Source organism: Podarcis vaucheri (genome assembly GCF_965113315.1).
Source record: "Podarcis vaucheri genome assembly, chromosome: 1".
NCBI lineage: Eukaryota > Metazoa > Chordata > Lepidosauria > Squamata > Lacertidae > Podarcis > Podarcis vaucheri.
Window position 1 is genome coordinate 79,740,322 of NC_138759.1, and position 24,922 is coordinate 79,765,243.

The 24,922-nt window shown below is 45.7% G+C and overlaps 1 protein-coding gene across 8 annotated transcripts in view; it reads left to right on the plus strand.

The window, feature by feature from the left end:
- Positions 1-24,922, plus strand: part of DEAF1 (DEAF1 transcription factor) — a gene marked incomplete at its 5' end in the record, with an annotated part of 38,704 nt that overhangs the window by 1,629 nt on the left and 12,153 nt on the right. For 4 of the 8 annotated variants that reach the window (XR_014219635.1, XM_082222253.1, XM_082222248.1 and 1 more), the window contains 8 exons: positions 588-717; positions 3,064-3,207; positions 3,851-3,990; positions 5,192-5,257; positions 6,788-6,914; positions 7,610-7,738; positions 9,352-9,483; positions 19,502-19,752. Coding sequence is in view for 7 of the 8 variants with exons in the window: in XM_082222253.1 (XP_082078379.1) it covers positions 588-717; positions 3,064-3,207; positions 3,851-3,990; positions 5,192-5,257; positions 6,788-6,914; positions 7,610-7,738; positions 9,352-9,483; positions 19,502-19,752 (1,119 nt within the window). Of the gene's footprint in view, positions 1-587; positions 718-3,063; positions 3,208-3,850; positions 3,991-5,191; positions 5,258-6,787; positions 6,915-7,609; positions 7,739-9,351; positions 9,484-19,501; positions 19,753-20,333; positions 20,804-24,922 lie in introns of those variants that run through there. The other 4 variants (XM_082222254.1, XM_082222249.1, XM_082222250.1 and 1 more) reach the window with 4 other exon arrangements.

The following is a 24,922-nucleotide window of genomic DNA, read 5'->3' on the forward strand; positions in this document are numbered from 1 at the left end:
CTGCACAGATGTTGCTTTTACCCAGGGCTTGTGGGATAAATACATTATTGTGTACTCTTCCTTTTAATTCCATTATGGGCAATCTTACACATTACACAGAGGAAAACCTAGGTTTGCCAACAAGTGTAGATTCAACATGAATCAGTGAGTAGCCAATCACTTGAAAATGTATAGAGTTGTCCTGATGTAGCCATTGACTCTACAATGCCCCCTTTTATATCACTTGTACAAAACTCAATAATGTAATACTGTTTAAGTAGTTCATGATTTGCACAGGCAGGATCTAAAGTTTAGACTGTAAGATCCTTGGGACGGAGACTTCTCTCAATGTAGTATGCCTTATGTTCGGCTTGTAGTTAGTTTTATTTACTTGTTGGCCCCAATCCAATCCATACTGGCACAGGAAAACTCTGAGAACTGTGTCTATTCAACAGCTGAGGAAGGGAGATGTGGATTTCTCCTCTCCCCTGCAAATATGCAAATCTACCTTAGATATTTCCATACTAACTTAGAAATCTATAGACAAACTAATATAAAAGAATAAGAACCCTTTCAAGTTGTATCAGCTAAAGCTCTTTCTTCTGCAGTCTGGAAGGACAGCTCTTCAAATTGGAGACAGCTTGAACACTGAGAAAGCCACTCTGATTGTGGTCCACACAGATGGCAGCATCGTAGAGACTGCAGGCTTAAAGGGGTCGTCAGCATCTCTAACATCAGGTATTATGTGGCCTTGCAAAACTTTAAAGTGTCACTCCTCAAGTTTAGTTTCATGCCTTGCAATGATAAGGTTATTGTGACAGTTAACTCATAACGTTTGGTTTATCACCTCTTGATGTTTTGTTGGTATATTTTCTGACTGTTCACTTTTATATCGGAAATGACAGATGAAAGCACTTTGAGTTAGTTCAAGTAGCTAAGGGAAATTTCTAAACTGAGAGATGGAAGGCAAAGAGGAGTTTGCAACAGGATGACAAATATTTATTGAATTTTGGCGAAATAAGTATAATGACTTGGACCCACACTTCCTATGAGTAGATTTCCACTCATCTGATTCTCCCTTTGGGGGAAAGGGCAAGAGAGGTGATTTCTACAGATTTCTCCTTGCTCCTGCAACCATCTCTATACTTGGAAATCTTCTTTGTAGGTTGGGAAACCTTCTGGAATGTTGGGGCTGGAGAGGGTATTGGTTAAAATCACCTGCCCCTTCCACCTCTGTTGAACTGGAATCCTTTCCAGGAACAGAAGGTTCCCTCATGATCTATGGGAAGACATAGAATTGTAGAGTTGGAAGGGGCCACAAGGATCATCTAGTCCAGCCCCTACAATGCAGGAATCTTTTGCCCAAAGTGGGGCCCAAACCCATGACCTGAGATTAAGAGTCTCATGCTCTACCGACTGAGCTTTCCCACATGTCTTGTTCTACTTAGTATTAATATAATTGCGCATCAGTGCGTGGTGTTTACTTTTTTATTACAATGATTATAATTATAGCAACGTGAATAAATTTCATATCATGCATAGAATGTCCATCACAACTGTTTCCTTTGTCTAGTGTTGATTCCAATAAAGTGCAAAAGGAGTCCAGTTTTTCCTGAAATGTCTCAATAGAGTTGATTCTTTCATCCCTTAATTGTTTGTATTGTATTATTTTATTCACTACTATTAAATCCAAAATTTTCTTCTTCAAAAACTTACCCATTTCTTAGCCAGATAGCTTCCAAATCTTATCCAGCCATCTTTTCCATTTTACATGTTTCTGCAATCATTATACAAGCTAAATCTACATGAATCACCAAGATTTGTCTGTACATGTGTTCTTCAATCTCTCTGTGTGTGCTTTTATCTATAAATATTTATACTTACAACTGTTAACTTACTTACTGTATTTTGTTGTTCTTTTCTGCTGTATATGTATTAATACAAAACAATGGATAACAATAAGTAAAATGAAATATTACTCAGAAGTTATTGTTGCGAGTACTATGTTTACAGAAACCACAGCTCAGTTGGAGTTCTGTATAATGTGTTACAATCAGGCTGTTAGTCCAAGTAAATGGGATTATGTTGGCTTTGATCCAATTATTCAGGTCTAGCATGTTTTTGGTAAATGACAGTTTCAGTAAATATTGAAATAGTAGGCTTTGCAGGCTTGGGGAAGGACTTGTGCTTGCATACTGTGAGTAAAACTATAATTTTGAACATTGAAGGAAAAGTATTGACATAACTGATAAGTTCTGTCTCTTTGTTTCTGTATGTAAATCCTTTTTTCTTTTGAAAACCCAGCAGGGCTATCTAAACGACTGCAGGTTGCCTTGAGTAATGACATGAAAGGAAACAATTCAGCTACAATATCCCATTTGTAGTTCAAAGCTGTTCTTGGCCTGCTGTCTTATTGTTCTCCAGGTGGTGGTGCAATAGCTACTTGGAACACCCAAATGATTTTACTGTGCCCTGCCTTTTTAAAAACAAAAACTTCTCTTTCATCTGATGCAGTGTTATGAAATCAGTAAATCAGGGCCAGTTCATATGCTATGACAACAATGTGATTGGCACTGCTGCATGCTTGCATCCCATGTTGCACTAGTAATGGCTGAACTGGGAGAACCATGTGGAAGAAACGTATTGTGTGTCTCCTCTCCATGCTGCTATGGTTGAATGGAAAGCAACAATGACCTTTGCCCCTTTCCACATGATTTGTGTATTTCAAACTGATATGCTGTTTGATATACAGAAATATTTGATTTAATATTTGTTTCCTCTTCTTTTGTTAAAGGAACTAGTTCCCAACAAGAGTGGGGGCGGCAGGGGCTGCTCCAGTTGGACTGTCTCCTCCACACCACAGAGTCCTCTTTACATTTTGTATCATTTATTTGTTCTGGTACTGGAAAAATTGCAATCTGCTCTGGGTGCCTTTGCAGAAAAGCAGTATATTTTGTTCTATTGGTCAGAAGTCACTTTGAGAATCCAGGATATTCTAGTGGCATTTGCCTTCCTGTGGGAAAGGCAGAAGTCAGAACCTGAATGTGCTGTGTGTGACTTGGTTTTCTTTCCATTAATCCAAAGGGCCTCAGTCTCCTACTCCTTTAACGTCTGGGCAAGAAAAATCAGGAACAAAATACAACTGGGATCCTTCAGTGTATGACAATGAGTTGCCTGTGCGGTGCAGAAATATCAGTGGGATCCTGTACAAAAACCGACTTGGCTCGGGTAAGGTGTCTCTTCCTCTCTTTCTGAAATGAGGGTGATTATAAATCTTCTGTGCTCCTTCTTAAAGCCTGAGAGGCAACAGTGAGCAATGTGACCCAGCCTCAAGTTCCTGTGGTTGTGGCAGGCCAGAACCTTGTTTTGTGAAGAACAGGGACTCAGCCCTTCCCTCTTCTCTGATAAAACCTGTTTTAAATGTCCTCTATCAGTGCAAAGTACAGTTGTACATTGGTTCCTGAACATAAGCCGTTCCAGAAATCAGTTCGACTTTCGAAAACCAAGGCGTGGCTTCCGATTGGCTGCAGGAGCTTCCTGCACTCAGTCGGAAGCCGTGTCGGATGTTCGGCTTCCAAAAAACGTTTGCAAACCAGAACACTCACTTCCAGGTTTGCGGCGTTCAGGAGCCAAAATGTACGCGTACCAAGATGTTAAAAAACCAAGGTACGGCTGTACAGGGACACTGCATGAGCGGAATTTCCAGACTCCCCTCTTCTCCCTTGCTCATGAAGTTAGGCCAAGTGCCTGCTCTAGGCCCTTGCAAGATCTACACATAGCAGAGAAAGGCTGTTTCCAAGCTCAGCTAGGCCATCTCTGCACAAAGTAGTTCTTAAGCAGGAGCTAAGCTTGTTGTTTTGCCCTCTTCAAGGTGGTCGAGGACGTTGCATTAAACAAGGGGACACTTGGTACAGCCCCACTGAATTTGAAGCCATGGCTGGAAGAGCCAGCAGCAAGGACTGGAAGAGAAGCATCCGCTATGCAGGAAGGCCGCTTCAGTGTCTTATTCATGTACGGTGGACTCTCTTTCATTCTTTTTTTTATTTATTTCCTACAAAAGTCAGAAGGTCATTCCTCCCTCCCCCTCATCCAGGCACAGAGAAACTGGCCACAGTGGAAATCCCAATTCTAGTCTCAGAAGAGTTGCAACTTGACTCCTGAAGGACCACCTGCACGTTTATAGACCTGTAAGATCACTTAGATCAGTGGTTTCCAGTTAGGGGGGACCTGGGGGTCCACGGAATGCACCTGGGGGTCTGTGACACCAGCCCTTGCCTCTCCCCCCATTTTTTATTTTTTATTTTGCATGGTAATATCACACATTTTATGGTCTGTTACAGCGCTGTGATTTTTCAATATATTGGCCAAAATCAGTTTTGTCATCACACCGCGATAATGATTTTGACCAGGCAATATGCAGCAATATATTATTCCTTGCACAAAGGAGAGCAGGGCAGCCAGTTTAAAGGCACCACCACTATCGCACGGTGATCACCTGAAACATGTTTACATTTTTCTTTGCTAACTATACATTGGAATCTGCTCTGGATCAATATCGAGTAGTATTCCATGACACCCCCTAGCTACGCTAGTGCATTGACTTTTTAGAATTTTCAAAAGTAGGGGGTTCAAAAACCAAGTGTGGCTTTTAAAAAACAGGGGGTCCTCAGTAATTAACTAATTGAGAACCACTGACTTAGATCATCTGGGGAAATTCTGCTCATGCCACCACACCCTGCAGAATATCATAGGGTGGTGACCCGGAAACAGGCATTTTCAGTTGTCCTTTTGTTTTAATGATATGCACTGCTTAGAGATTTTTGAAATATTAAGCCTCTTTTAAATAAAAATAGAAAAAGAAAATGTTAATTCACAAGTAAGCCCCACTAAATGCAGTGGGACTTGCTGCTTGCTGTGTGTGAACAGGGCGGCATCAGTACTGTAGTAGTAATACAGTAATTATTATTATTATTAATAATAATAATTTATTTATATCCTGCACAGCTGGCTGGGTTTCCCCAGCCACTCTGGGCGGCTTCCAACAAAAGATTAAATATACATTAAAACTTCAGTCATTAAAAATTACTCGAGGAGTAACTTCAAGAAGGTGCTGGGAACCCTGAACTTGATCTTTTGCTTTGTACAGTAGAGCATAGGATGGGTCTCCAGGTATATTTTCCCCTGATACTGTTCTTTACTTTCCCCAATTTAGGATGGGATATTAAATCCTCATGCTGCCTCATGCACTTGTGCTGCCTGTTGTGATGACATGAGTCTGGTGAGTGTGCAGCTGCTGTTGCAGAAACTGGCGGGACTCTCTAATGGTACACTGTAGAGCCGTAAGTTTAGGTTAGGAGCATCTCCAGACAGGAATAACTGTAAACTTGATGGATCGAGGTGTGCTTCGCTTAGGGAAAGGCAGAAAGGAAAGGTGGTCTTTTCATATGACAGCTCTTCACTGAGACTTTGTTATGGTTGCAGTATCTGACTTTCTGATGGAAGAAATATTATTGAGGATAATTTATCTGTCAACTTACTTATTTAAAAATACACATTCTATTTATACATATATAAGCTCTAGTGTTTTCTAATAAATTAATCTGTCAAGTGGCCTTCATTAAGAGTAAATTAAACTACTGCAATTATAATCTGTAAGCAACCTGTTCAAATGCACACCTCAGTAAGAACATTTTTACTATGTTTTCTAAAGATCACTTGAGATGAGAGTAGAGGCAGCAACAGAAAAAGGCCTGCTCTCTGAGTCTTGTGTGACACTGTGACAACTGTAGGGTCCTCTCCCTAGGGCTGTCCAGAGCAGGGGTGGTGAGCCTATGGGCCAGATCAAACCTGCCAGGCTATTTCCCACGGCCTACTAGCCTCCAGATCCAATTTTACAATGTCAAGGTGGAAATCCACTGTGGTGGTGAAATCAGTCATCTTGTTTCCCTTTGTACTACTGTCGCTAATAGGTTGGAGTGCTCTGGAAATGGGAAGGAACGCTCTCATCTGCTCCAGGGTTTCCTAGGAAAGGCTCAGGAATTTTTTTAAAAAAGATTGGGGTATGTTTTCTGCTTCAGGAGCACTCTGACCTGCTAGTGATGATGGTGCTAAAGGAATAGAGGTGCCTTGCTCAGCAGGGATTTCACCATTGGTAGGAGGGAGGGAGGGAGGGAGGGAGGTGGCAGTGGTCTCAGACAGGACTGGGGTCTGCTCCTTAAAACATGTTTTCCTTTCACCCCCTCTTAGATCCTCTTAGATCCAGCAGAAAGGTGGACTTTCTGACTAAGGAAATGTTCATTTTTAAAAACAAACAAACAAACAAACCCTACTTTCCACATTGTAAAGTAAATTTGGCACTGAGGTCAAACACCACCACCCACAAGCTTCTCTTTCCTCACTCTGGTAGCGCAAATACAATACTGTAATGCTAAATTAAATAATTAGAGGTGGGATGCAACATCCCACTATGACAAGCGTTACATCTGTGCAAACATTTCAGCTTGTCAGACAGAATGACCCCCATCTCCTCCCACCATGTGCTGTTTTGGGGATTCTCCCAACCCTTCCAGGACCAATTTCAGGAGGTGCAAGGGGGAAACCTCATTGCAAAAGCAGAAGTCCTTGTTTGGGACTTCCACTGACATTGGGTGAATAATTGGGTGAATCCCACCCTGAATAAAAACAATATGCTGCCCTTGCATGATACCCCAAATCAGTTGCTTAAGACACAGAGCAAGACAGTTTGACAGAAACAGCCATGGCCGTGGCAGAGAAGCTCTGAGCACTGGTGTTTTCTGCTTGTTACCAGAGTGGTCCTGTGAGACTCTTTGTGCCCTATAAAAGACGGAAAAAAGAAAACGAATTGCCCACAACTCCAGTGAAGAAGGATTCCCCAAAAAACATCACTCTGCTTCCTGGAACTGCTGCTACTACTTGTAAGTCATTCTTGGAATAAACAGCCTTATCAAATGAATCACAATCATTCATATTCGTATGTATATACATCCTTTGCATGTTGTAATGTTAAAATAACTTTATAAATGTTATCCATATGAAATGTCCATCCTCCTTTCTGCTTTCTCACTTTTATTCAGAAAAGCAAGCAATGCTGAGGATTTTTCCTTCAGCAACCAGCAGATAGTCATGGTATGCGTTGCAATGGCAAACACATCATGGAAGTACTAGCATAATATATTATCTAAAATTTGACTATTTAGATTAAGTTTTTATATTCTCCAGCTGGTAGGCCAAATCTGAGGTTTCCCTTCCAGTCTCTTTGATCAGTGCAATTGGGAGGCCTTTATCCTACTTCTTCTGGATTGTTTCTTCTGTCAGTGGTGTCAGAGGAGGGCTGTGTCAGTTTTTTCTGAAATGTAATGGAAGTTTGACTATGAGGTAGTGCAAGAGTGGCTGAGCTGTGCTCTCCAAATGTTGCTGGATTCCCAACTCCCATCAGCTCCAGCCAGTAATCGAGGATGATTAGAGTTGTCTACAGATATCTGGAGGGCCACAGTCACCCCTGAGTTAGTGGGCTGGTTTCTGCAACTTGGAAGCAGAAATGAAGAGACCTCTAGCTGATTGGTATTAGCATTTCACTAATATCTGGAAAACGTTTCTACACTTTTTTTAGTCACTGTGACTCCTTCAGGACAAATCACTACCTCCGGCACTCTGACCTTTGACCGTACTTCAAGCGTCGAGGCCACAGCTATTATATCAGAAAGCCCATCCCAAGGTGATGTTTTTACTGGTACGTCTGGTAAGTAAGATAAGTAATTCACACATGTATGCACATGTGATTGGGATACTTGTGTGGAATTGTAGATGCCTAAGGCTAACATTTCAGATTTAGGGATCCAGCAAGCTGCTTCAGCCACCGTGATAAGCCACAGTTTATCCTGCACAATTCAAACAAGCCAAAGTATAGTTTGTTGTGTCATTTGAACCTGGACCATGGTTTGTTTCAAACAAACTGCAAGGGATAAGCTCAGAAATAAACTAAGGGTTGCTCTTGGTTAATTTGTGCTATACTGTTTGCTATTTGTGGTTTGCTTGTTTCAAAGAAACCATGGCAAGGGTTTGAATGACATGAAGCACTATGCTGTGGCTTGTTTGAGCCACATGGGGGGATCCACACAGCAGGAGTAGAGGTATGTTCATGAGTAAACCATAGTTTAGGACAAACTGGTTTAGACAAACCTGGCCAATGTCTAAGAAAATTGGAAGACAGCAACTCAAATGTCTTTACACTGCAATCCTATGGATGTCTACTTAAAATAAATCCTAAACTGAGTTTAGTGAGACTTAATCTCATGTAAATGTGTATAGGATTACAGTTGAACAGTGGAATCCTAGGGGAGTATATTCAGAAGTAAGCCCTATTGATTTCAATGGGATTTACTTCCAGGAAATTGTGTTTATGATTGCAGCCTTTAGCAATATCATAATAAACATTATGCCCAATTCACACAGGCCTTTTTTTCCTACATGCAAGCAGTCCTGGCCTATACTGAGCCACATACAAGCCTGAGACTGCATGTACTTGTGAAATTGGGTATACGAATACAGAGAGCAGATAACAGCAATTTTAATGAGTTGAAATATTTCTCCATATGAATGAGTATTGGCTTGAGACCAGTGACCTTTATTGAAAAGGTTCTATGCTGTAAGGGTAAGTAAACTTAATAAAATATACTCCCCATGAAATGTCAATGTCTCAGAAGTGGTTGAAAAATGGATTTAGATTTGATAATTTTTTAAAAAAATTAGGGAATCTGTAAGCATTTCTGATCAAATTTTAGACTGACAGGTCAGTTAAAGGGATAAAATTCTGGTTGTTTGCACAAGGATGCCTGCAAATCCTTAGTAAGTCATTTTGGATAAGCATTACTACTATTTTTTTTTAAAGGAAAAACAGCAGATGCTAGAATTTTGGTATTTATTTAGAATAAGGAACTTACTTATCTGAATTTTTGATTGTCCACATTCTGAATTCCAGTTTTAATCCTCCGTACTGAAGCTGAAACTTTATGCTAAACTATTAAATACATATTTTCAGTCTTGCTTGTCTTACAAGAGAAACAATTCAGTTCGTTACTGGTTGATTGCTGTTATGAGGGACCCAGCTATTTAAATAACACACTTTGCAAAGAAAAATCTGTGGATTCTAATCTAAGTCTTCGCATTGCTCTTTAACAAAGAGTGATATGAGCTCTTCAGTTCACATTGTTCCAGAATAATTCCAGCTGCTGCTCATTCCTTTTCGTACTGTAATCTTGCATCTTGGGTACTCATATCAAAAGTGTAAAATGAAAACCAAATGATGAATTCTTTTCATGAGTCCTGATTTTCCTTCTCCCTCCCCCCCCCCAGTAGTACAAGACACAAACGTTCAGCAGCCTTGCCGGGTCAGGCATCCAGAGCCTCACTACCCAAGTTATCAGGACAATTGTCAAATCTCCACATTCCCAGAAGCAGCACTGCCAACCTCTCATCCCAAAATTGGTAAGTTTCATCCCAAAGAGCTAAGTGAGAGATCAGGCATTGCACCAACAGGTGCAATGGAATTCCCCTTCCCCCTGTGGTTCCCCAGTCTGTGTTAGGGCTGGGCAATAACTGCTTTCCAACATCGTAATATACTGCCAGCTAAACATCACGGTATGGCAAATATGTCACGATTTTGGAAAGGAATTGGGAAGGAAGAAGGCAGTTGCCGGCCACCGTGCGCTGCTTCTGCCTCATCCAGAGTGGCGTCTCCTCCATCGCCCAGCGCCGCCCGTGTCAAGGCAGCAGTGGATGAGGCAGGTGTGTAAATGCTCCATCACATGCCTGCCACACCTGATGCCTTGGCATGGGCCGGGTGGGGTGGGCAAACAGGCTGCCTGTCCCAAATGAGACAAGCAGTCCGCTTGCACCTCCCCCTGCCAAGGCAGTGGCAGCAGCTAAGGCAGCATCCGCCTCTGCCTTGACATGGGCGGGGGGCGCAGGAGGAGGGATGTGGGGCTTGTTTGTGCTCCTTAGCCGGAGGTGGGGCAAGAAGCTTCCTGTTCCCCAGCTGAGCAGCCTCAGTCCTTCTTCTCACACGCAAGCAGGAGAAGGATCGGGGCTCCCTCAAAGGGGGAGCGGGAGCACTTTAATGGAGCCCGAACCCGCTGTTGGATCGTGTGAGCCGGTGGCTAGTTGGGGGCTCCATAAAACTGCTTGGCTGAGGCAAGGGCAGTGGCGTGCCCATCACCCAAGCAGTTTAATAAAGCGAGGGAGGAACTAGCTGTATCAGTGCCTCGCCGATGCAGCTTGTTTCACCCTCTGCGCTGGTATGAGGACAGACCGCGATGGTGGTTTCACTCAACAGTATATCGCTGGTGAAACCGCCGCTGTTCCTGAGCCCCTCTGCCTCCAGCACCTGGCTGCAGCGTGTTTCTCCTCTGGGCACTGGAGGCAGCGGTTTCACCCATGGTATACCACTGAGGGAAGCCATCATTGCGGTCTCTCCCTTAGACCGGTCCTGGGCGATAAATTGATATATTGCCCAGGCCTAGTCTGCTTCAGGGAGTCCCCCCAAGTACCAGGTTTTGTGGGGACTGCATTGGGAAGGGAGGAAAATTCTTGTCTGTGCAACTGTAAACTAATTGTGTAAGTGAGACATCTTAACAGCATTTCACCTTAGATTCATATGTCAATATCAGCTTTCTTCCATAAGGGACTAGTTCCTATAACACAACATTTGGAGTGCTCAGTATGTTTCATGGTGCTTGCTAGCTAACCTCTCCACAGATTGGAGGGGTGGATAGGGAACCAGGAGAAGGGTGGAGGTGTGCGAATACAGTTTCAGATACAAATGCAGCAGCGTTGTGGCCCAATACTTATAGCAGGGCATGTGCTGAGTGTGTTGTTGTATACTGGCCAGGAGACAGATGTTTTGGAGGCTAGAGGCCCTGTGACCAGGCTTTTATTGGGTTCAGACTGCTAACCAGCTCAAATATGGGTAAGCTCCTAGCATTTCCAGCCACACTGGCTAATGGCCAAGGAGTTGTAGTCCAACAACATCTGGAGGGCTATAGGTTCCTCCCACTGCTTTGATCTCTGTCTGAATAGGGAATCTCTTAATTTGGCCATCCCAGGGGATTTATGAAACCTGTCAGTTTCTGGAATACATTGGGGGTTGTTCCAGTACCATTCTGTTGATTCTGGAGGGAACCTTGTTATTGATTCAACTGCATTTGGACTTTCTCCCACAAGTCTGGTGCCGTGGTTTGTAGATGAACTGCAGGCTGTGTAGCAGTTTTGGTGTCAGCTGAAGCACATGGCAAAAACTCACACTGAGTCTGACTGAACATGTCATAGAGCCCATGTATAGGCCTATAAGGTGATGGTGGTGATAGTAAAGGGGTTATACTTTCTCAGCACCATGGCAGTAGCAGAATCACATCCAGTTGAGTTCTTTCGGGTTATTCACTGAGCAAAGAAAGAAAAAACCCTCTGGTGGTGGCTATGATATTGTGTGGTGTGGCCCTTAATAAGATTTTATTTCCCTCATGACCTCTTAAACCTTCCTTTTTCATTCACTTCTGAGCACACTGTTATTCACTGGCTATTCGAAAGAGCAAGTGCATTAGAAAAAAAGCCCATTAACTGGGCATGACTACAGAAGTATAAACACTTATGGAAAGATCAGGCAATCAAATGTCAAGCTTTGTTCCTCACTGTAGAAAGCATAGTAGCTGAAAGCTGTTGCTTCTGCAAATATATGGAAGACAGGGATGTTTTACTGAATCAAATTAACTACAATCCTATTGATACAGTTGAGCAAACATCTGTTTCATTTACTAACTTAATAAAAGCTTTGGGGTTTACATTTTGTTTCTCGTAATTCATGGCTTTAACTTTGAAACTTGCACCCATTGCAGTATGGTTAAAGTCTAATACATGCTAAATAATTGCTACGCAAGTTTGTATTAAAAACATAGTTAGCATTTTTAAATGATTTGGGGGAACTGGAAGCATACTTGGTGTATAGACATATTATTTCTTGCAGAGTTTTCTGAATGAAAACTGGAATTTTAAAATTGTTTTGGTCCGATCTGTACACTTGTGTAATTATGCCTTTAAGGCTATACTCCTACCAACAGTTGCCTAGGAGTAGGATTGAACTCAGAGAGACTTGCTTTTGAGTAGACATAGATAGGATTACATGCAAATATTTGTGTCTATATTGTGATTCTAAACACACGTGTCAGGGAACTGACATCGGAGGAAAGGGAAGTGGTAGGGCTCCCAGAGACTGGGAGAGAGTCAACAGCCAAAGCAGGGACCAGCAGGGGGAGCGCGGGGTCTCTGGAGGAGGATCTCAGTAATGCTGAGAGAGACGCAGCAGCCCAGGCAGGAAGCAGAAGGGGAGAGAAAGGGGTGAGAGACACTTCGAGCGAAAATAGCGGGGAGGTGTCAGAAGCAACTGCAGGGAGACCTATGCTTCGCCGGAAGCTGTCACGTCGTGAGTCCAGGAGACGCGTTTCCGTTAAGGAACTTCTTTGCTGGAAGCGCTTCCGCAGACAGCCACTGTCGGACTCTACAAGTGACTAGAGCAGACATGTCTGAGGAGCTCTGTCACACACAGAGGTTTGTGGGGTCGCACAAACTCTGAAGGGGCACTATTTTAAGCACAAGCAGCTAATCATCCCCTGACAGCAGTCCGACAGTCTCTGTACGCTGCCTGTGCAGGAGAAGGCATCATGAGCGACCCAGCAGGAGCAGGAGCCGCAGGGGGTGGAGCTGGTCCAAGCTTGGAAGACAGATACCGAGCATTGGAGGTCCAACTTGCGCTGCAGACGGCGAGGCTCGAGGAGAGGAGGGCTCAAGATGCAGACAAGAAGGGGAGAACCACTCAGTTCCCCAGAAAGGTACCAGGATTAGTGCAGAAGTTTGGGGGGGACCCCAAGGATTACCATGCCTTTAGGACTGAAATGCAATATGCCCTGAATGTGCAGTTTGATGAGTTCCCTGATGAGGAATCCCGAGTTGCTTTCGTAATTGGGCATCTTGAGAAGGGGGCGCGAGATTGGGTTCGACCCCTGATGGCAACGCACAACGATATCCTGAAGGACACTATGAAATTCTTTCGTGCAATGGATATCATGTTCTCCAGCGATATTGAGGAGGGGGTAGTGCGCAGACAGCTAATGGCTTGCAAGCAGGGAAGCAGATCTGTCCGTGAGTACTGGACTGAATTTACCATGCTGATTCACAGATTGGGGTGGGATTTATCGGCAGCACCCATTCAGATGCTATTTGAAGAAGGTCTTTCTTCAGCTGTGAAAGACGAGCTGGCCAGGAGCCCCAGGGCGGTGTCTATGGATCAGCTGACCAAATCTGCGCTGACCATTGGAGCGCGCCAGGAGGCAAGAGCCTTGGAGAGGCGGGAAGGGAGAGGGGAACGTTGGAAGGAGTTACGCATTCCAGACATTCCTGAGCCAGCTTTCCCGCCGGCAGAGCCGATGGAAATCGGAACAGCCCGCGCGCGCGCAGTTTCAAAGCCCAGTGAGGGGGCGAAGAAGGAGGGAAAGGGACCCCGGAAATGCTATCTCTGCCAACAGCCAGGCCACTTTGCCAGAGTCTGCCCCCAGAGGAAGGAATGGCAAGGGATGGTGGGAACTGTTGAGGGGGAAGAGCAGGGAGAAACGGAGCAGGTAAAAGCCAACGCCTGGTTGCCAGCAGGGCACTGCAGCCAGGCCAAAGAGCAGTGAAAGTGCCCCTTCCCCAAGTGCCAGTGCCAGAAGCTCCTCGACCTGCTCTAGTGATTGAAGTGTCGCTAGAGTTGCAAAATGGACACCCCCTAAAAATAAAGGCGCTGTTGGACTCAGGCAGCTCCTGCAATTTCATGAGCAAGGAGTTTGCGGCTGAACACCAGATACAGACTATCCCCTTAAGCAACCCCCTGCAGGTGACCACGATCGATGGCAGAGAACTGTTGGGAGGAGGCGTCAGCTTGCAGACCATCCCAATGATAATGAGGGTGGCAAGGCACACAGAACTGATAGCGTTTAATGTGGCCACCTTGGGAGGCGCTCCCATTATTTTGGGAATGAGCTGGCTAGCTCTACATGATCCGCTGGTGGGCTGGCATCAAAGAGTGGTTTCCTTCGGTTCCGCACATTGCTTAGAACACTGCAGGGGGGAAAAGGGGTCAGCAGGGGCCCAAGCCACCCTAGCAGGGACGGAAGTGATGGAGAAGGGGAAGGTGCCATCACAGTATGCTGATCTCAGCGACGTGTTCAGCGAGAAGGAAGCTGACCAACTGCCCCCGCATAGGCCCTTTGATTGCCAGATCAATTTACTCCCTGGAGCACAGCTTCCTGTAGGCAGGTTGTATGCCATGTCAGACAGGGAGATGCAGGAGTTGCGAGCGTTCATTGACAAGAACCTGAAGAGAGGCTTCATCAGAGAGTCCAAGGCAGCGGGGGGTAGCCCAGTGTTTTTTGTGGATAAAAAGAACACGGACAAGCCGAGACTGGTATGTGACTTTCGGGCCCTAAATGCAGTGACAGAGCCGGTGGCTTTTCCTATGCCCAGGATTGATGATATTTTGACCAGGGTGCGAAAAGGAAAGATTTTTACAAAGCTGGACCTAAGGGGGGCGTACAACCTGATACGTATAAGGAAAGGGGATGAATGGAAGACCACCATGTTCACACCTTTGGGGGCATTTGAATATCTCGTTATGCCTTTTGGATTACAAGCAGGCTCCGCGTGTTTTCAAGCCTTTATGAACCATGTACTGGGGCCTTTGCTCTACAAGAATTGCGTGGCCTTCTTAGATGACGTGTTGGTGTATTCGGAGAATGAGGAGCAACATGTGAGAGACGTCAGAGAAGTGCTGAGCAGGCTGCAAGCCAACAGACTGTGGGTGAAACTGGAGAAGTGTCAGTTTCATACCAAGGAGGTGGAATTCCTGGGGTACCGCTTGTCAGACAAGGGGTTGGCCATGGACCCCGGCAAGGTTCAAGCGGTGCTGGAATGGAAAACCCCCAAGACTAAGAAGGATGTGCAGAGGTTCCTAGGGTTTGGAAACTTTTATCGTAAGTTCATCCGAAACTTCGCTCACCTGACGGCGCCCATCACGGACTGTCTCAGCAGCAAAAAGAAGTTTGTTTGGACGGGGGAGGCGGAGCGAGCGTTTGAGGAACTGAAAAAGGCCTTCGCCTCTGACGAACAACTTCTACATGTGGATTTACAAAAAAAGCTGAGGGTCGAAACAGACGCTTCTGACAGAGCCATAGGGGCGGTGCTTCTTCTGCAGCCGGGGAAGGAGGGGTCCGAGTGGCGACCGTGTGCCTTCTTTTCGCGAAAGCTGAACAAATCTGAGAGAAACTACACGGTGTACGACCGGGAACTTCTTGCGATTTATGAGGCCTTCCGGAGATGGAGGCACCTACTAATTGGTGCACAACAGAAGGTGCAAGTGCGCACGGACCATAAGAATCTAGAGTATTGGAGAACTGCGCGAGTGCTCAACCAACGGCAGTTGAGATGGGCCCAGGAGTTCTCCAAATTTAACTTTGAGATTTGTTACGTACCAGGCCAGGAGAACGTTAGGGCGGACGCTCTCTCACGCAAACCTGAATATTTGGAGGGAGAGGGTGCACCCGAAGAGACCCATGTCATTCCCGAGGATCGCTGGGTGTGTGGGGCGGCATTGGTGGGGCTAAGGGAACTGATAGAGGGAACGGTGCAGGATGAATATGCCCAGGACAAACTCAGGGGTCTCAGGAGGGAGGGAGACAAACCCGGGGGTTTTGAGGAGAGAAACGGGGCGTTGTACTACAAGGGAGCGTTATACGTACCTGAAGGAGAATTGAGGGAAAAGGTACTCAAGCAACTGCACGATAGCCCCACAGCAGGGCATTTTGGGCAACACAAAACCATGTGGCTGGTTACCAGGGAATTCTGGTGGCCCAAGGTCAGGGAAGATGTGCGGGAGTATGTGAGAGGGTGTGACCGATGTCAACGAGCCAAGGGGGAGAGGCGGGCACCGGCAGGTTTATTAGAACCACTACCCACGCCGGAAAGACCATGGGAGGCAGTGGCAATAGATTTTATGACTGATCTGCCCAGGTCCAAAGGGAAGACAGCCATTATGGTTGTGGTAGACCTGTTAACCAAGATGGCCCACTTTATAGCCTGCTCACATGCGGTCACAGCAGAAGAAACCGCTAAATTGTTTGTGGAAAATGTGTTTAGATTGCATGGTGCCCCCTTGAGGGTGGTTTCGGACCGAGGGAAACAATTTACTTCCAGGTTCTGGAGGAAGCTCATGAGCTTATTGCATGTAGAGGTGAATTTTTCCACTGCCCGCCATCCAGAAACCAACGGGCAGGCGGAAAGAGCTAATGGTGTCCTCCAGCAATATTTGAGGTGTTATGTGAATGACAGAGAGAATGATTGGGTGGAGAAGCTGGCGTTGGCAGAATTTGCCTATAACAATGCGGAGAACGTGTCCACGGGAATGAGCCCTTTTTTGGCCAATCACGGGTGTCATCCCCGAGCCTTCCCAGGGGGGGAGGGGGAGAACTGGAGCGTTCCAGCCGCAGAACAGTTCGTTGAAGAAATGGAAGCGATCCATCGCCAGCTCCAACTTAATTTAAACAGGGCGAAGGAGGAATATAAGAGGCAGGCAGATAAAACCAGAAGGGAAGGAGAAAGCATAAGGGTGGGGGACCAGGTGTGGTTGTCCACCCAAGGGTTACCATTTAAAGGAGGTTGTAAGAAGTTAAGACCCAAAAGGCTGGGCCCATTTGAAGTCACGCAACAGGTCAACCCAGTGGCTTTCAGACTCCGGTTACCTAACCACATGAAGTTGCACCCAGTGTTCCACAGATCATTGCTGTCACCGTATATAGGGGACAGAGAGGGGAGGGTCAATAGGGGACCAGCTATGGAGGAAAAAGAACACAGCTACCATGTAGCGGAGATTCTCGATTCCAGGTGGAGGGGAGAGCAAGTAGAGTATTTGGTAATGTGGGAAGGGGAGCCGGAGTCGGAAAACACCTGGGTCAGGGCAGAGGATGTAGATGACGAGGTTTTGATTGAAACTTTTCATCAGAGATTCCCTCGTAAACCCCAGCCAGTGGCGAGGTTCCGGAGGGAATACTTCGCCACCACCGACGAAGAAGAAGAGTTGGAGGGGTTCTCTGATTCCGAGGTGGAGGAGGATTCAGCGAGTCGGAACGAAGACCGATGGAGGGAAATGTTCGAGACGTCTGAAGATGAAGAGGATTCTTTTAGGGGTTTCAGCTCCTCACCGCCCAGAGGAGAGAGTAGGGGCGGGGGAGAGGGGGGCCCTGGAGGGGAGGTGGATGTCAGGGAACTGACATCGGAGGAAAGGGAAGTGGTAGGGCTCCCAGAGACTGGGAGAGAGTCAACAGCCAAAGCAGGGACCAGCAGGGGGAGCGCGGGGTCTCTGGAGGAGGATCTCAGTAATGCTGAGAGAGACGCAGCAGCCCAGGCAGGAAGCAGAAGGGGAGAGAAAGGGGTGAGAGACACTTCGAGCGAAAATAGCGGGGAGGTGTCAGAAGCAACTGCAGGGAGACCTATGCTTCGCCGGAAGCTGTCACGTCGTGAGTCCAGGAGACGCGTTTCCGTTAAGGAACTTCTTTGCTGGAAGCGCTTCCGCAGACAGCCACTGTCGGACTCTACAAGTGACTAGAGCAGACATGTCTGAGGAGCTCTGTCACACACAGAGGTTTGTGGGGTCGCACAAACTCTGAAGGGGCACTATTTTAAGCACAAGCAGCTAATCATCCCCTGACAACACGTAACAGTGGGGCTTACTTCTGAGCAAACAAGCAAGAGTTTGACATTTCTGGGGGACCCTTTGCCAACTGCTCCTTTTGCGGCATAGGTATTGTGGGCAGCTGGCATCACAAAGCAGGCAGCTTTGTTTCTTCTGTGGGGGCTTGTGCAGGGGCCCCATGCAAATACTGTTGAAAACAGTTGCGGCTTGTGTAACCACAGTGAGCTGATTAGTTTCAGCTAACACACACACACACACACACACACACACACACACACATGTCTTTCCATTGCAGACCAAATGCTTCATTGCTCATGTTTCTGTACCCATCACCACCCAACCTTTTTCAATGATGCAGCAGTGGAGAACAGCTTGACTTAACCTCCCCACTCCTGGTCCCTCAACAAAGCCATTCTACAGCTTATTTGGTATTCAGCCCATGTCCTTGCACTTGCCAGAGGCTCAGAGCTGGTAACATGATTAGTGCATGATCAATGTCCCATTAAAAGATGCTGTCAGGGCTGCTACCCAGTCCCAGCTCACATAGGACCACGCTAGCCAGCGTTCACGTTATAAGAGTCTTTATTGGGTTACAGGTTCCATTTCCGAACTGCAATGTGCAGCCCTACGTCTTCTGCGTCAGACCGGCGAAGACCCGTCTGAGTCTCCGCCTCTTGCACACCAGCTTAGTACCCTAGCCTTGCTCCACCTCCTGCGCCTTTCCTTCCGTCTCTGGGTCCTCCTGCCCCCCGGGGTCTCCTCCCTCCTACTCTCTTCCGAGGCTGAAGACCCCCCGGAGCCTTCTGCTTCCTTGCGGCGGGCTTTGGGACCTGGCTCACTCTCCGGGCTGCTTACTGCGCCAGCTTCTGCTGCATTTGAACTTGGCGCGCGCGCCCAACCTTCTACTTTCCTCTTAACCGTTTCCTCGCTCCCTGATGTGGGCGTGACTACTCCTGACTCATGCCCTCCCTCCTGCTGCAAGCCTCCGGAACCTGATGCCTGGTTCCCTTTCTCCCCGCTGCTCCCAGCTGGGCACGTAGGTCCCGATCTCCAGCTGCTGCTCTCTGATTCCTCTCTGGCCCCTTCTTCCTGGGGTGTCCCCCTGTGTTCCCCCCTTGCCCTGACCACTGGGGCTCCTTTCTGGGAATCCTCTGACTCACTGGAAAGGCTCGGGGATCTCGGGTCGTCATCCCCACTCATCCTTCCTTCGTATTCCTCCCCCTCGCTCTCTGTCTCCTCCCTTTCCTGCGTCTCTGCTCCTGAACCCCTGACAGATGCCATTAAGGCTAAAGTCCTGTGGACACTTTTCTGGTTAAGGCCCATTGAACATGGTGGAACTTTTGCTTGAATGAACATGGATAGGACTGTATTGTAAAAGAAGTCCCTGCTGTCCTTCTGGGTTGCAAGATGAAGTGGCTGTGTGTTGCTTCTGGGAAGATGCACAAAGCTCTGACTTTTGTGGATCTCTGCAGAAAGTGACTTCCAAAGCTTGGAAAGGGACTACTGAGTATGCAGTAACAGTTATAGTTTTGAAATCTGTGCTTCTGGAACTCCCTCCGAGAACTGAGGTTTGCAAGTGGTATGAAATTTTGATTAGCCCAGGTTGTAGGTAATTCTGAACCTCTAAAGGGGCAGAGAGGTGAACCAAAGCAGTTACAGACTAAAGTTGCTACTATACAGTAAGCTTCCAATTGAACTTGAACCAAAGTATCTTAATGGATTTCTTTCGATTTTCAGTATTGACCTCACTTCCTGCCCTGGCTGTGCCACCTGCCACCCCCACCAAAACCATATCGGCTTCCGTGGTGAATGGTCTTGAAATGACAGAGCAGCGGAGTTGGCTGTACCTTGAGGAGACGGTCAACTCCCTTCTCAGCACAGCTCAGCAGCTGAAGACTCTGATTGAGCAAGCTAAGCAGGCCAGCTCTGCCTACAGAGAAGCTGCTGTCACTCAAGCAAAAATTCAAGCTGATGTGGAGAGGAAAGAGGTAACTATGCTTGTGGAATGACAACACAATACTAGCTCTAAATCAGTCTGCAGCTGACTTGCTCAGGTGGCAAGTTGATAGCCTTCACAGTTTCTTTTATGCAATAGTGGAAGGCTGCCTATCATGGGACTTCTTAAGTTTAGATTGTACTCTTCAATTTTATGCAGAAAGTATCTGTACTTTGAATGACTGGAGTTTGATTTTAATGAAAATTGTAACACTGTCTTTAGCAATAATAAAACAACAACCACACCGTTTTTATATCAAGATCCACGGGTGTTTGCTATTTGCCAGAACAGATCTAAGCTGTGGTCCACTTTCACAGATTCCAGCTGTAGGAAGAATAAATAATCATTACAATTATTTTGCACAACTATACCGTTTACTGCATATAGACATTCACAGAAAATGACATTTTTATTTTTTATTTTTACAAGGTTGGGGTGAGTGGAGCAGGGCGAGGATGAGATGAAAATGGCCAGCACAGGGGAAAGAAGCTATGTAATAGGAATAGGTCTAGGAACTATAAGGACACTAAAGCCCCAGCCACTGCCTAGTCCTAACCTTGGTCTTTTGTCCAGACAATTTGCGTGCTTTTCTATGCAACCATGGTGGCTAAAACTTCATAGAGCCAGTGAGATGCAGTGGACAGAGTGTTTGAATTGCAGTCCTGGCTTTGGAGCAGCTAGCAGCCATAAAAGCTTCCTATGGGGGTGGGATATAAGACTCATGTCACCCTCTTTTTGTACCAACTGCATTGGCACCTATTCATTTCCAAGCACAATTCCAAGTGATGGTTTTTGACCTATAAAGTCCTAAACAAGTTGGGACTAGGTTTCCTAAAGAATCAACTTCCTCCATATAATCCTGAGCTGAGATCTTGCTGTTTCTTCAGCTTTCTGTAAGGTAACAGCATGGTCTATCTGTCCCTTTCCACTCCACCTCTGGAACTCCCACCTCCAGGATATCTGAATGGCTCCTTCGCTGCTTGTGTTAGAAGGACATTTTAACACTTTAAACATGTATTAAAACGCTTTTGAGCCCTCTAGGATTTTACTGTTTCTTGTTTTATTTCAGGGCATGCCACTCTGAACTCCTATGGAATGGCATATAAAGAATTATTAATACATTAATAAACAAAGGTCACTCAATGGCCTTGGGCAGGGATGTCAAAGGATTGCTGACCAAAAATCCCCCAGGAACCTCAGAGGTCAGACGTGATGGTAGTTATTAGACCAGGAGTGCATTCCCTTTTAGGGGCCAGTGGTCTCACTGTCTTGTGGTCAACCACCAGGGGCAAAGGGCTGTATGTCAAAGTGGATGTGGCCATTTTAAAAAAAAACACCAAATCTAATGTAATGTAATTAAATTGATTGATTGAATAAAATGATAAAATTTGGGGAAGTCTTGGGTAATCACAAAAACATTTTGGCACCACAGAATCGCAGTAGGGGGACCATAAAAACAATATTTGGTGGGCATTTGGGTGTGTGTGCAAAACAATTGTTGGTATCAGCGGGATGGGGGCAGCTATGGGAGCATTCAGTCAGTAAAAAGATTTTTTTTCAAAATTATTACAGTGGTACCTCGGGTTACAGACGCTTCAGGTTACAGACTTCACTAACCCAGAAATAGTACCTCAGGTTAAGAACTTTGCTTCAGGATGAGAACTGAAATTGCGTGGTGGTGGTGCGGCGGCAGCAGGAGGCCCCATTAGCTAAAGTGGTACCTCAGGTTAAGAACAGTTTCCGGTTAAGAACAGACCTCCAGAATGAATTAAGTTCTTAACCCAAGGTACCACTGTTGTTATTATTATTATTATTATTATTATTATTATTCGACAAATTTAGGGGTGGGCTTTGAAGGTCTACAAAAACCCCTCCTGGTATCACACCAGGGGACATGCAGGAGTAGTCGGAAAAATGTGGGGAGGGGGAGTGGAATCTACCCTACCAACCCGACACAGAGGGCATTTGGGTTGTAGTTCAAAGACTGGTCAGCACATGCCTTTTTTCTCCCTTGATAGTTGCATTGTCAGCTGATGCCTTGCATGTATATCTGGGCACCATGCCTCACATTCCACCAAACACAGGGCTTTACATTTGCTTCACAATGGTTGCTTCAGCTAGCCCTACACATGCAGCAGAATAAAAGGACAGGCTCCTGGTAACTTGAGGTCTGCTGTTTTGGAATGCTACATTAAAAACTTCCTGAAAATGGATAACTAGCATGACAGGCAATGGGACTGGACGTGAACATTTCTCCTGTGCATTGGTGGGGAGCAGAGGGAAATAATCAGAAGTGGCAGGCACGCACATATTCCTATTATACTTATAGACCCAGCTTAAGTGTGCAGAAGGCAAGTGATAGCTTCTTTCCAGGATATTCATTGGCTTAAACATCTTGGTTAGAAGAAGACAGCAACTCATGACCCGGAAATTACGAGTTATATATGAAGGAGATGATATTGCCATGTAGATTAAGTTGTTAATGAGTGGAAATGAAACAAGCTGGTTTCATAAATGCAGGCATTTAATTGGTGGCAGAGAGAAAAGCTGCTCTTTTCTGTGCCACGGAAGTCATTTTCTCCTGTTTCGATACTGGAGAATTCAAATGAACTTTTCTGTTTCATTTTATCTGAGACTCAAAAAGGAATTACTCCCACCCCTTCCTGTACACATAAAAATATACGGCTGTCATTGCACAGCTCCTGTTAGAGGATTTGCAGTGCCACATCACAACCCTGGACTTGCAGCAAGTCATGGGGGGGGATAGGGGAGCAAAGGAGAAAGCAAGTTGCACAACACCAGTGTCCATGGCATGGGAGTGAGGAGGTAGAGACACCAAGAGGAAAACTGTGGTTTTAAACAACAGAACAGAGTTTACATTCATAAGGCCAGGGGTTCCTGCCACCCCCTCCCCATCGCTCTGGATCCTCCTGTGCGCCCTGGAAATCTGCTCCTGAGAGGGGTGGTCCTTCGAAATGTGTGTGTTGGGTTGCAGGTGAGGGGAGAGGCTGCAGATAGAGAGGAGAGCTGGGAGAAATCACCCACCCATCCCAACTGCATGCAATTCAAGAAATATAAGACAATGTGATTTATTACGGTGGTGGGACACAGGTGGCGCTGTGGTCTAAACCACTGAGCCTCTTGGGCTTGCCTATCAGAAGGTCGGCGGTTCGAATCCCCGCGACAGGTTGAGCTCTCGTTGCTCTGTCCCAGCTCCTACCAACCTAGCAGTTTGAAAGCATGCCAGTGCAAGTAGTTAAATAGGTACCACTGTGGCGGGAAGGTAAACAGTGTTTCCGTGCACTCTGGTTTCTGTCAGGGTATTCTGCTGCACCAGAAGTGGTTTAGTTATGCTGGCCACATGACCCGGAAAGCTGTCTGTGGACAAATGCTGGCTCCCTCGGCCTGAAAGCGAGATGAGTGCCACAGCCCATAGTTGCCTTTGATTCGACTTAACCGTCCAGGGGTCCTTTACTTACTTTTTTTTTACTATTACTGTGGTGTTGCATTACATGAGGACTGTTAGCGCAATAGTTTCCTCACCAGTCATTCATGGAAAACATTGCTGCTACCCAGGCTGCTACTTGTTAAGTTATATACCAGCTTGAGCCTGAGGGCATGGTGTGTGACTGTTGTAATGACCTTCCAGAGTTATGTGCTTTAATAAAACACAGTCAGAAACCGCTGTTCCGAAATATGAGAAAAAAGGTAGTTAGGTGACTATTCAATCTGACATTTCTTTTAAACATTCCTCTATAGTATTTGAATTTTTCTAAGATAATTGAACATTTCATACATCTAGGTTTTCTGAAGGGGTAAATAATGTTTATAATGTTGGGTGGAAAAATCTGGATCATATTTTATTTCTGCCTCAGAGGTAAAATCATTTCAGGGAGGAGGTGGCCCACATTTCTCATCCTGCTCCAGCTTGATGTCGGCTTCTGCTGCAGGATGAGAAACGGTCCCTCTTGTCATATTCGGAGCTTTGCCTTGGTGGCAGCAAGAGATAGATGTGCTGGCTTGCATAGCTGGGCGACAACCATATTTGGCCCAACACACTGTGGGTTTGGGGGTACACTGGAAGAAACAGCCACATCTTGCTGGGGGTGGGAGGTTGACCCTCCAGCCCAGCATCCAACATTCCTTGGATAAAACTGCATTTCTGTACAACAAACAGAAGCCTAATGTTAACTGGTTTCACCATTATGGATAAAGGATGCCTGGGAACTGTGCATCTAGAAACGTCCGTGTCCTCCTGCATCCTAACAGTGACCTAAAGATTGGATTAAAAATGTGTCAAGGGATCCTCTATCTTCAAGAGCCCCATAGCCCAGGAAAGCTTTTTCTGTCAGGGCTGCGAAAATGCTTCTGGCAAAAATTCCCCTTCAGTTCAAGGTTAAGGCCATAGATCTGTACCCACTTACATTGGTTAGGTCTCATTTACCTCTGAGTATTTATGCACAGGATTGCACTGTTAGTCTGGAAGGGAGGTCTCATGAGAGAGAGATGCCAGCTCTAGCACAGATTAGTCTGCATAGCACAGTTTGTGCGGATTAAAATGCCAAGCATGGTTATATGTGACTGCAGAGAGGTAATTATAAGGCGGCAACACAATGACCACAGCTTTTACTGTATATATATTAGCATTTTATTTTATTTCTACCCCCACATTTTAAGGCAAGCATGTGCAAACTGGCTTAGGATGAAAACATTAAGAGCAATGCAACAACAGAATGGATAGCATATAATAACACAGCAGAGATAACGTTATATATAGCCACTAATTAAATCCAGTAAAGAAACTTGGGATACAAAAAAGGTTTTAGGGTCTGTTTAAAAGCCACAAAGTTCAGCTCTTTGGCAGATACTCATTAAAATGCATACATGTCACATATTTCCTTAGAGTTAACAGAAAGAAGTTCTAATTGAGATTCGGTTTTGTTTCATGTAACGGACACCCCTCCCCACAATCCTGAGAACAAGATACAACTAGTTAACTGATATACACAGCTTGCTATGTAAGTGTTCAGGCACCCAAAGTTGAGGTACCCTTGACCTAATGCCTCTCATGGGCTTCTCTTGCAGCATTTACGGTGAGGTCCAACACCAAACCTTCCCCCCATTTCTTCACTGCAACTCAAGGATCAAGGCATTTCCTTCAT